This window comes from Cyclopterus lumpus, chromosome 17 (assembly GCF_009769545.1).
Source record: "Cyclopterus lumpus isolate fCycLum1 chromosome 17, fCycLum1.pri, whole genome shotgun sequence".
In the NCBI taxonomy this organism is placed as follows: domain Eukaryota; kingdom Metazoa; phylum Chordata; class Actinopteri; order Perciformes; family Cyclopteridae; genus Cyclopterus; species Cyclopterus lumpus.
Window position 1 is genome coordinate 4,209,977 of NC_046982.1, and position 13,716 is coordinate 4,223,692.

The 13,716-nt window shown below is 45.6% G+C and overlaps 1 protein-coding gene across 1 annotated transcript in view; it reads right to left on the minus strand.

Annotated features, from left to right (window-relative positions):
• pappa2 (pappalysin 2) overlaps positions 1-13,716 on the minus strand; it is a gene marked incomplete at its 3' end in the record, with an annotated part of 61,419 nt that extends 47,703 nt beyond the window's left edge. The window contains exons 1-6 of the mRNA XM_034555694.1: positions 12,747-13,716; positions 11,457-11,689; positions 10,627-10,857; positions 9,895-10,493; positions 2,943-3,091; positions 232-371 (exon numbers count right to left, since the gene is read on the minus strand). Coding sequence (XP_034411585.1) covers positions 232-371; positions 2,943-3,091; positions 9,895-10,493; positions 10,627-10,857; positions 11,457-11,689; positions 12,747-13,716 — 2,322 coding nt within the window. The remainder of the gene's footprint in view (positions 1-231; positions 372-2,942; positions 3,092-9,894; positions 10,494-10,626; positions 10,858-11,456; positions 11,690-12,746) is intronic.

Below are 13,716 nucleotides of genomic sequence, written 5' to 3' on the forward strand. Positions count from 1 at the left end.
GAAGTAGGGTAATTTTCTCATAGACTTCTATACAATCAGAATTCTTTTTACAACTAGAGGAGTCGCCCCTAGATGGCCATTAAAGTGAATGCAGGTTTAGAGCACTTCCACATAGGCTTCCCTTTTCAGAACCAGCGGTTGCCACCTGGTCGTAAACAAACAACGTCACACCGTCAAGTGGGTCGGAGGACTTGTAAGTATTATCAAGAGGAGAAGCTTTAACAGTCCTACCTGACATGGGTCATCACAGGAGTCCCGCTCGCTCACGCCCTTGAAGACATGGTACAGTCCAAGGATGTGGCCCATCTCATGGATCATGGTGTTCTGGTGGCCCAGGGTGCCAAAGTACGACGGGTTAAGCACCATCCCACCTGAGGACAAAAGAACAAATTCACAGTGTTGGTTGTAAAATGATCACGATGTGTGACAGTCAGAGCAGTGAATACAACATTTCAAGTGACGTAAAAGTGAGAGTGTTTAAAATAGCTTTCCCTTTCAAAACTGTGACACCTCATTCCATCGCTCTGACGTGGTCTAAAAAAAGTAACCTCAAACAGGTTTAGTGCCCTACGGCAAGACACAAGACATTGCTGTGAATGTCCAGATTCTAACCACCGGCTGTGTGGCAATTCAACTTTTCCAAAAGACCAACAAACCTCCATTGTAAAAACAGTAAGCGCTGTGACATTTAAAACCAATTAGAAAGGCAGTAAAATGTAAGTACTTTAAACCAAAAACAGGAAAGTGGATACTGTTACGTGGGCCATTTTTTGCCTGCTCTGAATCTAAAGGAATGCTCTGCAGAAACCTTGCATTCGCCATTTTGCCTCATTTCCCAAATAGCTGACACCTACCACCATTGTCTAACTTGTAAAGAAGAAATGATGTGGCCTCGGAAACAAACCAATGCCACTGAAAATGCACTCAAATATCCTGCGAAACACCTAAACAACTAAAGCACAAAATCACTGAAAAACAATGGAGAAAGGTGGCCCAACCTCATAACCTTATAATAAATATAACATAAAGACTTTGTTACCGATATAACTAGATAACTACTAGATTATATTAGTGGGTTTAAGATGAAGTGTTTTGAATGTATTAGCTTATTAGAGTTATTCATTTTTGGTTGTCCACGGTTAACGCGGTGTAAATAGTCATAAGATCATAGATCATAATGAGAAAACAGAAGGAAAATCAAGCCTCTGATCTAATCATGAATGGTTCAAAGACCTTGAAAAAAAGCCCTCAAAAAGACTGAACGGAAGAACGTAGTGGAAAAATAGCATCTTTATGTTTCCATAAGCACATTAAGTCACTTTTCTAATGATGATGTGTGGATCTGTGGACTAATATTCCTCAAAACTCTTCTGCGATGTTTACTTTCGCTCAGATCTTTTTTCCGTTGATCCGTCCAACAAGGTATCTCAAAATATGTAACCAGATCTGAATTCAATTTGGTAGAGAGTTTCTTTTAAAAATGTTTCATGCATTTTTGGACATTATTTGCAAATGTAAATCCTTGGGACCAAAAATAAATTCTGACAGTATTTTTCAATGCATACATAAAAAATAAAAATGTTCTTTCGTGAAAGACTAAAGAAAAATACAAATCATCAATTATGCCAAAGAAATGTCTTACAAGAACGGCCTGTGAGTGGAGGCACGGCTCTTTTTATCCTGCTAATTGCAGGATCAGGAACAGTCGTGACAGTTATTGGTTTTCTAAATAGAAACAGTGTGTTCCGTGGCGAAGACGTAGAATACATTAAATATGAAAGCATTAAACAACAGGGCCTCCGGAGGCGCCCCGTCATCTACCAACTCGCTTTCTTAAACGGGGACAGATGCCGAGCGACTGAAGCAAATGTTCAGTCGAGAACTAAGTTCAACAGTTTCATTTGAAAATATAACATCTACTCTGACAATGTGAACAGTATCAAAGCATCCCTATTTAAATACACAGCGATCTCATGCTCATGAATCCACCGAATAACAACATATTACAAAGTCTAATTTTGATATTTGACATCCTGTGTTCCTCCGTAAGTCAGTCGTAGTGTGCTCATAAAACTCCACCTGTGTTTAGCTTCTGAGGCCACGGCTAACAATTACTTTCATTCAATCAACCGGTTACATTTTTGAGTGCTCAGTTATCAATTTAGTCTTCACAGCAGAAGTTACCAGAGCTCAAAGTGACATATCTGAATGAAACAGCTTATTTAATCTTACCGTCAAGAAATGGGTATATATAAGATTCCTAATTATATAAACTAAAGGAAAAGCACAAAAGCCTCTGCGAAATTGTACTAAAATTCTAAATAATCAATGTCAATTGTCAACCGTAAAATTATTCCACTAATCATTTCAGCAGTATTTTGTCTTTTTTTTGTTGAAGGTGTTATTTATTTAGGTTAAACGTACTTAACTGGTAGTGACTAGGAACTCGTCTGACAGCCTCACTTTTTGATGCACGAGGTGCTGAAAATGCTTTAGAATGTGTACAGCACACGACTCTTTCCGACCTTTATATTATTGCCCTCCCCCCAAAATAACTTTTAACGAGCCCACGCTGCCGTTTGTTTGTTTGGTTGTTGTTGGGTTGATTAGCCGTTTCCAGTGGAAAGGGGCCTCACGATTGGAACAGTAAAAGAGGCAACGTGCCGGGGAAATCCCTGCCAGCTCCGAACGCTCTCTCCATTCTCCTTAGGATATTTCCAAAGCGGACAGAAAGGTTACGGAGGGCGAGGGAGGAGATGAAGGGATGGATAAAAAGAAAAGGCGAGGAGAAAAAAATAAATAATAATAATGACAAATCCAGGAAAGGAGCAAAGAGGAATAAGAAAGAGAGATGATGATTTAAAGAGAATAAAGGAACAAAGACACAGGCCAGAGAGATGGCGATATTACAATATACGGTAGTTTGGTGTAATTTAATTTACCTTGGTGGGTAAGAGCCTCCTTCGCCCATGGCCAGGTTGCAGCTCCTGCCAGCTCTTCTCGCACCGAGTTGCTGGCAAAGAAAACGTTGAGCGTGTCGGTGCCGCTCAGGTGCAGCTCCTCCTTTAGCTCTTTCACACTCATATAGGCCCTGCAAACATGGATATTTTAGGTATAGAATATCATACTATTTAATATTAGTTAAGGTCTAGAACCCAATGCCAAGGGTGTAGACTTTACAGGTAATACCAAATAGGAATGAGCATTCATGAAATCAAATTGAGCGGAAAGAGTGAATCCAGAATGATCCTGAAAACTCTTTTAAACTAAACAGGACTATTTCCCTTGTTTCACGAGCGTGCAGACCAGATGAAAATGTGGCTAATAAAAGTTAATATGTGTGTTATTATTGTTGTATAAAACTGGCCATATTCACTGGATACATATCTACCAGCTTTTACTTTTGGATAGTAAAATGAGCGGTCATTAAACATAGATTTGCATGTTGCTAAAGCTTTCTGCATCATTACTACTGAAACAGACGTGAAACATTGAGCCAATTTCCCAAAAACGTGATGTATGAAATTAATAGTTTAAACCGCGGGTTTAACTTGTCACATGTTGAAGTTAACTTTGAAGTAGAACAGGCTCCTTTGGAATTGGAGACGCTGGCTAACTAGCTGGGGGGGAAACATGCTTCAAGCTTTTATGCTAAGCTAAGTTCACAACCATCCCACAGAATGAAAACTGTGTGACGGATGTAAAGTGTATTTAGCGACGTTGTAGTCTTGTCGCAGGCCATCTCTTTAGCAGACGACAGTTTGCTTTAACCCACCGGCATCTCTCTCTTGTAGCTTCCCAATTATAATTTTGCTTTTGTATCTGGAAAGCTTTTACACCCGTCACCGCTAGGCCACGCCGGGTCTAAGAGAACTTGCAGTGGGGCTGGGGGGCTCTCGTTGCTTGATGAGGAAGCTAGAATGGCAGTGAATGGCAGTATGGGTGTGTCTGTGTAGTAGTGTACTTCATGTATGTACAGGCCAAAATAAATATGCCGTGAGGCTAACTGTGTTCCCATTACAAAATCATACTTGAAGTTTGTATTTGGATGATGTGTTTTTCTGAAGAAAAAAAAAGTCCATGCTTTTGATTCAGCTCCGCCGTAGGGCCGAACTTCTAAATAAATATGACAACCTTTAAAGAAAAGGAAGTGCGTTTTTCTCTTTTTCCATCAGAAATATCATTTCTATAATTGCTCATTAAAAGAATACATCAGCTTTGGATCAGCGCCTCATGCATTGTTCCAACAGCCTGAAGGACAAACAGGTGAGCTTGTGACCGTAAAATCTCAGTTTACTGCTGGGAAAAACCTTGCTTAATAAAAAGCAGTAATCCCCATTCTCCCATGCGCTACGTTCAGAAGTGAAGCGCTTCGCCTCTAAACTGGTCCAAAGCCGTGAGTCCTGCATGTGTGTAATCCTCCTACTCCTAACGCGATCACTCCCTGAGTGCATGTGTTGTGCTGTAAATAAGAGTGTGTTTTCTCTGGCCAGAGCCTGACTAAATGAGGTTTAAGATTTAAGATACCTCAGGGAATCCCTGCTCTCGCTACACTCCTGAAGTTGAGTTCAGCAGAGGTCGCGCTCAGTATCCATCAACCTAGACAGAGAGTGTACCGCTAAAGAATCGACTTCAGCTTCTGAGACTCGGGGAGGGCACCTATCCACGGTCTACGTCTTGGTCTACGGCCAACCCGGCCAATAAAGGGCTGCGCCCGGTTGAAAATCACGGTTATGAGTCAGAGTCAGCAGCAGCAGCAGCAGCAGCGCTGTTCGCCATGCAAAACTGTAGATGTGTGTCCACTTTAAATGCGATCGCTGACGAGTCACTTACTTTGAATCCTCAAGAATCAGAAGACTATGCAAGAATATCGCACCGATAGCAGCGCAAACATTTGAATATGTTATGCTCTTCACTGTGCCCTTCACTTTGTGCACAGCGAGCTTCTGTACATCATAACAGACAATGTGGTGGTCGGCATCTAGATCTCATTGTATAGTACTCGCCCACTAATAGCATGAATCTGGAATTTTGTTTTCGGTCGCATTCGCGATCTTTGGTGGTTAATGCCCTTGCATAACTTGAGAAGCTATTGCTTCCAAACTATGTGTGCACACTCAGGTGCGTTGTCATTGTTCACGAACTGTGAAAGAGCCTCAAGCACCAGTGGGGCTTAACAAAGGGCCAGTTGTTACGGGTCTTACAAGCTTGAATCAACAATCTCATTGAGATAGCGTTGCATTCGCTGCTCTGCACCGCAATAAAAAGTTGAGATTCACGTGTTTGTGAAGCGTCAAGACGAGTCAAGAGTTTTCCTTCAGGGGAGTAGACTGAAGCTCTTTGCTCCCAAGTGCGCCGTCCAGGATTTGCAGACCAAAAGCCGTTCAAATCTTGGACATGTGTCTCAGTTTAAATGAACATGATGTCCCCTGCCACCCAATCACTCCCCCTCCACCCTTGCATCTCTCTCTCTCTCTCTCTCTCTCTCTCTCTCTCTTTCTTCCTCGCTCTCTGTCCATCTTTCCTTTTCTCTTTATTGCACTGCCAAAATCCTCAGTGTACCTGGCCACCGCTCTCGAACTGGCTCTCAAAAACAAATTTGTTTTCATGACAGCAGCTGGCTTGATCAAAAACAAAAAACCTCTGGGCCGGTACTGGCAAGCAGCAGCTGCACACATATAGGGTCCCGCAATCTGAATACCTGGCCCGAGAACACAGAGAGGAGGGGGAGGGGAGTGGGGGAATATTTTTTTTTAAAACAGATCCCAAAATATTAAAAAAACGGTTCAGTGCTCCACAAACACTAGCGAAACGCCATCTTCACATCGATTGTCCCTCCGCCTGAGACAGTTGGGATTCGCAAAAAACATCTGAATCTCCATAATCATGACCCAACCTCAACTTTTTGCTAATTAAGTCGGTCCATCACAAGGCAGGGGGATCACTAAATTACCGCGCTGATTGAAAATGAATAAATGTTTTGTTACTGCATTTCCCCTTTTTTCTCGCCTCAAATGTTTGCAGAAACCTATTTTAGTGTAGCTGTAAAATGAGAAAAAAAATAAACAAACCCGATACTAAGCACGGCCCAGCCGCCGGACCGTTTTGGGTTCCTCCCACGGCTTTACGTTTGTTGGACGGGTTTGGTGGATCTCCACCATCATTCAGGGTTAGACTGAACCACTTCATGGTTTGGCTTGAAATAACACAACGGACCGCAGATCGTCACGTGACATAATGTCGTCAGTAAAGAAATTCCCTCACTCACTCTTTATGGTTTCACATAGGACACGAACTCCGGTCCCCTGAGTCAAAGTCTCGCTCTCAATACGACGTCTGTTGTGAGACCGGGCTGTCGCATAAAACACACACACTGACTTTTGCTTTTCAGAGACCTTATTTATGGTTGTCTTCCAGGAAAAAACTTTCACAAAAGTGGATCCAATCCAAAGCCATGATTTATAAAAGCATTGCTCACATCAACATCAACGCATTATATTGACCTCTCCAATTCCCTGTCATGCATCAAGCTCAAACGGACTGTGGTGGACGTATTTTCATTTGTTCTTGTTGCAACATCCTTTCGCAATAACCATTGAATTAAGCCAGGTATAAATCACTGAGCATTTCATATAATTGAGGGCCAAAGGACCAGACCAAAACAACAGAGCAAGGTGCTGTCTGCTGTCCAGCTCTTTTCATTAGAGTCCATCTCCTCTCTGCAGGGAACATCTGAACATAACAATTACCCAAACCTTTTTTCTTTCTCTTTTCAGTCTGTCTCGCGGTGTCCATCCCACCGAGCTCATGACATGACAACATCAATTACCGTTTGCTTGTGACACACTCCGAACTTCCTGCATATGGCCAAGCAATGAGAACACGCATGCAGGTCAACTCTTTTTTTTCTTCTTTCCCCCCCCCCCCCCCCCCCCCCCATCTGTAACCAGCGTCACCCAAGCAGCGTGTTCTTTTCCAGCAACAGACAGTTTTGCATTCACACAGCTGCTCGGAACAGTGCAACCACGGGCTTCCTCCCTCCGGCTGTTTGGAGCCGTCCGGTTCGACCTGTTGGCCGGTGAAACAGTTGGAGTTAAGAGCCTTGCTTGTGTTATGGGTAAGGAAGGCGAAGAAGCTATAAACTCCAGCTTACTTCAAGTGTACAAGATGTTTTTCTCACGCGTCCCAGTCGGCCAAACTCTGCCGGTCGTTTCGAGTCATTCGGAAACATTGTTTCGGAAATGCCAACAAAGGTTTGGCCCAAACGCACGTCTTCCTCCCTCTCGCTATATTGTTCTGTTCGCTGCTACTAGAATCCGAAATGGGGATTTTATATGACCGGCGGTGCTGGCTTGTCGCCCCAAAGTCTGATTTGATCGAGTGGCGCGTTAGTCATCAAACAACCTGATTTGATGCGGATTTTGACATGTTTTTCATAACCACGTGTAAATGAAGAACTAGGACTGGGACACAGGAGCAAATGTTCCTTTCAATGGGAATCTAATGGGAGAAAAAGATTGGTTGCTGTTCAAGTTTGTATCACTCACATTACCCAACAGTTTATATTGGGAGCTGTTACTTGGCCATCCGTACCAGTTTCTGACCAAAATACCAAAAGGCCTCTGTTGGTATGTGAACATGTATTCATTCAGAAGGCATTTTTCCTCCTCTGAAATCTAATTCCCCCGTGTGTCTCGCCATCTGCCAAGTGGTAACGCATGTCTGTCCTCTATTCATAGTTCAGCAACTATAATCCATCACGGTCAGTCATTTCTGAAAGAATGTGATGATGTGAACAGTTTGTTTATCTTAAAGCTTGTCTCTGATCCGTGGAAGTGTTCTGCCTCTCATAACCATTATGGTCGAAACTGATAGAATCTGAAATTTGAAGTCTTGGACTAAATGGCAAACTTGTAATTTGGGATTTTGAGTCATGTTGAATTTGTTCTTATTTGCTACCTAAACTTTGAAAAGTTGGATTTTGTGACACCGATTGTGAAACAAGTCAACTTAATGCTCAACATTATTACAAAGAAGAAGCCCCATGTATGTAAGTATTGTATAAATAAATAGTGCAGTTTATTGTTTAATGAGCGGTGCTACAGCACGACTACACTACTACATAAGCGATTTGCTTTAGTGACATGGTTGGTTTTGGATTTGAATGATGGCACGAGGAAGTGTAATAACATATGTTCTCAATTGAGAAGGAGGTCAATTTGACCTTAGTATGAATGGAAAAACAATTATTTTGGTTAAAAAAAACATTGCTCCAGTTCCCATGTTCTGTTTCCCACTGCCCAGTGTTTACAATTTGGATCGAGGACGGCGTCTTGGGCCGACGCCTTCACGGCGTGACTTCGTGCAAGCTATTTGGAGCTCTGCATGAGCCGGTCTGTCAGACCAAACGGAAGGCAGCGGGGCTGCCCCTCGAGTTGTTTAGTCATAAATAAGTGTGTGCTTTGGCCTCTTCACCCGGCAACCCCATTTCTCAGAGCTCGCTGTCCAACCACTGGGGGAAAGCGAGAGCACTAATTTGTGCATGCAGCATGCTGAGCCTGTTCATTTTGCACATCCCTGCTGAAGCACAATGACACATTCACCTCATGGGGAGAACTGGTCTTATTAATAGACATTTATGCCCAGAGACCTCTCGCCTCTGGAAAAAACATGTTGTCCTCAGTGGCTGATATGAATCCCCCTGGTGCTTCTCTCCATCAATGTAGGCTTTTACGTTTTCCGCCAGTCTTAATATAAATGGATATGCGGTGTATCGTTGGGCTGATCACTAAACTGTTTATTCAATTAAATGTTTGTGACCAGCGACAACTCCTACTTAGAAACGATTCACTTAAAATGCTCTCAATTCGACTCGACCTACCTGGAACCGTTCTTTCTTTGGTTTTCTATGAGCAAAGGTTATGTATGGGACAAGGGACTTTTTTTTAACTTTTACTTGAGCCAAAGTTATGTATGGTACCTGGTTATGTATGGGAAATGGGACTTTTTTAGTTTTACATGAGCCAAGGTTTTCTATTAGCAAAAGTGATGTATGGTGCCTGGTACTTTTGGGGTTTTCTATTAGCAAAGGTATCGTACCTTTTTTTTGGTAGCACCTCAGTTGAGCTTCCAAGCGAGTTAAGCCGATACTAGAAGGTGGAGTTAAAACACTGTCGAACACTGTTTGGTCAGAAAAAAGTTACTATATTCATCACTTGTGCAACACGGGACATCCTGCATAAAAAACAACATTTTAAATAACCAAGCTACGGTCAATAGTGGTTTGAGCCGACAAGGATGGGGATACTATCTGCTACCAAAAGCAAATCGAGTAGAGCTGTACACAGTGTAAATGTGGCATAAGATCCTGAGTCTCTTTTTCGGTCACAGATAAAGGTTTTATTTTTTTATTTAAATGCCACCTTACCGTAGATTAATATGTATAATTTTGATTACCATAAATGATCAAATAAAGGCATGGTCCCTCATTTATCTCGAGGACAAATTTCCCTTCCTCTCTGATATTTGCAGACTCAACTTTCATCTCGATCAATTCAGTCAAACGGAAATTCCACAGCATTACTTCTATGAATACAACAACATTGTATTGTCACACCCACCCCTCTGATGCTGGGTTTCTCCAATATAAATATTGTTTTAATTCACAATTGTTTTTTTTCCCCTTATATTTTGGGGATCGCAGAAAAGCTAGGTACAGTTATGGAAACACTTCCTGCACACATGTGTCACAACAAAGGTCTGTGAATAAGCCCTTCCTTTCCTCATTAGTTTTAAATTTAAAACAATCTGCAGGAAATTAACGGAAGCACTTAGAAATAATTGGCGAATAAAACTAGCACGTGTTGCGACGTGACTTTTGTCTCTTAACCTCACCTTTCAGGGGACTCAGGATCGAAGCAGGTCTTGTAGACGTCGGTGACCTCCGGGTCACAGCAGTCTCCATCATCGTAATCATAGTGTATGCTGTTGCACTCCATGTTACAAACTCCATCCTGCCTCTTCCAGTTGTAGCAGGGCCCCAGTCTAAGGCAGTCCCCGCCGTCGTGGCCTGTCCTCGGGTGGTCGCACTCGGGGTCACATTGGCGGTTTCCGATCTTCCCAATTCGACAGTTGCTGAGGATGAACCGCTGTCGGAAGCTGGAGTTTCTGGCAGTGTGCACGCTCAGATGCAGCGTGATGTTGTAGGGGCGAAAGGCCTCGGTTAGAGCCCAGTGCTGGAGCTGGATCTGATCCTCGGACACGGTGGGGTTCCCACCGTCATCTTCGGAGAGGTTGACGACCCGGTAGCGAACTTGCTTGGCGGCACGGAGCTGCCAGTTGTTGTTGTAGCCGAAGATGATGTCGGTGTTGTCGCAGGGTGTCAGGCCGCAGGGTGGCGGCAGGAACGAGGACACAAGTTCTTGTTCGGGGACGGGAGTGGTGATGACGGTCGGATGCAGGCCAACTTTGTAAGGAGTCCATAGCTCCTTCACCTCAAAGCAAAATTATTATTTCACGTCATTTGAATACTACAGTAAACCAATTGCCACATTTAATGATTAAACAAGTAATGCTGATTAATATACTAAACAACTGAAATGGTAGAAATGAAATATAGTCAGTTACCTTAGTGAAGTCGGCCCACATCGCCAAGAGTGGCTCGCCTTTTTTGTCATTTGAAAGATGCCGCTGCAGCAGCTCCCCGTGAGAGCGGGCGTAGCCCCACAAGACCACGCCCCCTATGTGGCCCCTGAAGCTGTGGCCCTGATCCGATTGGTTACTGCCGAGGAAGAGGGATCTGCACGTCTTCATGAAGGGACTGTAGAGATTCCCCGCCTGGAGACTGCTCTCTCCCACCTGGGGGGGAGGGGGGAGGGACACAACAGCCGAGAAGACGATGTTACGAACATGATGAATGATTGATGGGTCAACCAAAAGACAATTTCCTGAATTCATCACTCTTAGTCTGACAGGGTTTTACAGCTGATGTTGTAGCGATGTCATTTGGTTGTTAACTAAATGAAAAGCCTACTCTATTCGCTAGAATGCTCTGATTGGCTGACACTACAATGGCCAACGTATCAGACAGGTGTGTGTCATCCTCATACGACTGGATGATGAAGAAATGAGCAGTATTATTTTAGCGATGAAGCTGGTTCAACAAAACAATCCCAGCTCAAGCTCCACATATTAGTTTTTTCCAAGCTTTCAGCCACATCATCCAGTCTTCATCCAGTGGAGTTGTCTCGGTTGTCCTGACAGGTCGGTGACAATGCGAGCTCAGTAGTGATTTCATCCGTGGCACTTTTAGGGCTCAGCGTGGAAGACCGCGGAAATAGATGATCGGCCGTGATACAGGTGGAGGACCCAGAGGAAGCCAGCGAGTGGACCTCGAGATGGGATCGCTTTGCCGAAATACAACCTGTGTGAACCAAAGCTCAACCAAAACCACACACCTTAGCGCCGTCGACATACAGGCTCATGTTGTGGCCGTTGTAAGTGGCCATCAGGTGAGTCCAGGCGTTGGCTCGGTACCGCTGGTGGCTGTAGACGGTGGTGGATTTCACGGCTCGGTCTGTGCGGAGCGTGAAGTAGAAGCGTGCGTCTTTGGCGCCGGCGGGCTCCGCGGTGCGGATGCCTACCGACCAGCCCTTCTCGCTCAGCGAATGGGAACAGTTGTCAAACACACCTATGGCAAAGGGGTAATGGGGGGAGGGGGGAGAAAGATATTAATTTGGAATTCAATTAAGGAAAAAAACCTGCAAACGTTTATCTTGCAGAGTCAAGTGACGGCAAATTTACAAATCATCCATTGCTCCTGAGAAGACATGGGGCAACACAGAAAGAGAGGCACGGCGAGGCCGACGCACACAGATAGAGAGACTGGAGAATACACAGGGACGGCGGGAGACAACCGAGAGGGGAAGGAGGACGGAGGAGGTATTTCACTCAGCCGAAGCATGGCCCTGATGTTTCCATCGGCCTTTTGCAACAGACACACACATATCCACATCTGCTCCCCAGATGTGTAACACTGGGAAAGCGAGGGGGCAGGGAACCCCTTCACCCTCCTAGAGCACCGCATGGGCATTGTGCACGTGTTTACACACGGTGCGCAAAGTGGACGACTGCAGCGTTCACATCGGTCAAAGAAGGCAGCGGTTAGGAGGCTTTGGCTTTGCCAAGTGAATTGGATTACGCCGCATTACCGAATGTAAATACATGAATACATTTGTATCGGTTTATGCATATCTACTGCAGCACATGAAGTGCCAAAAGGTGCTACATGTTGCACTCAATAGGAAGTAAATCATCATCAACACCGGGAGGGCTTTGGTCGGATCGAACTTGACTTGAGAAAACGTTCTCTGTCTTTCCTGCATCAGCAGATGGTCATGCCAAAGAAGGGACAGCATTTAGTTTGCAACTGGAAACAATAAGGATGGGAAATGCTGTCTTTATGTTGTGAGACATGTGCACTACCACATAGGGTTCATTGTTTTAAAGCTGCATTTATGTTTTGCTGTTGTTTGTTGTTTGACTCGAAACCCCAACATTGACATAATATCAATATATGGTGAACATGTTGGGAAACAAGAAGTTATTTGAAAAGTGCACTGTGGTGGAGTAAAAAAGTACAACATGTACCTCTGAGATGTATACATTGGAAATGTAAAGTAAAAGTAGGCCAGTTATAATGCTACATTATTTAGAATAAAACGAACTAACTCCTGTTGTTCACCCACCTGCGATGATGGCAGGGTTGCTCTGCCCTCCCTCGGGCTTCACCCACAGCTCCAGGCTGAACTTGGCCCTCGGCAGCTCCACCCCCGCCGCCGACTTCACCTTCAGCTGCTCCCGACGCCCGCCGAAGTACAGGGTGGTCATCCAGGAAGGGGGCACCCTGGGTACGCGACTCACCCAGGGAGAGAAGCTGCCGACGGGCAGGCTCGCGGGCGGATCCGCCTCCTCCAAGTCCCCGGAGTAGTCCTCGGTACTGTCCTCCGGGGTCCCGGTAGTCGAGGACAGCTGGTCTCCATCCCCTTGCTGCAGCCTGTAGAGGACCTGGAGCCCCGTGGTGTCGGTCGAGCTGTTGGGGGGAACTTTCTCCGAGCTGGAGTTGCCGTCGTCCTCGTAAGGAAACGTCCCGCCGAGGCTGCGGGTGAACCTGGAGCGGGAGGCGCGTGCGGAGGAGGAGACGGCCTGCCCGGCGTCGTCGGGCAAAGACACCCCGGGTTTCTGAGTGGTGCGTTCACGGACATAATTTGACCCTCTCTTGTCGTCAGCGGAGCGTTTCTCCAAGACCTGCGGGGGCAACGTCGCATACCCGCCCCCCGCTCCCACCGCCACAGCCTCCGCATCTCGCCTCTCCTCCCCCGCCGGAGCGACCCGGCGCAGCCCGGCGTCGAGCCTGCACTCTCCCGCACAAACCGCTGGAGCGCTCTCGCCAGTGTACAGCTCTCTCCGGGTCGTGCGCGTCCTCGGACGGGCCACTTGAGGGCGGTGTTGGGACGGGGAGAGGGAGCGCGGCTGCCACCGGGACCTCCAGGCGCCGGAGACGGTGCAGGGTTCACCTGCCAGCCTGGAGAGCTCGCGGTCCGCCCGCCGGGCCATGGCGCGTTTGTATCGGCGGAGCGCATCGGAGCGAACCGGGCTGAGCAGCCACGTGTTGGTGATGAGGACGAGGAAGACGGCCAGTACTCTGATCAACAACAT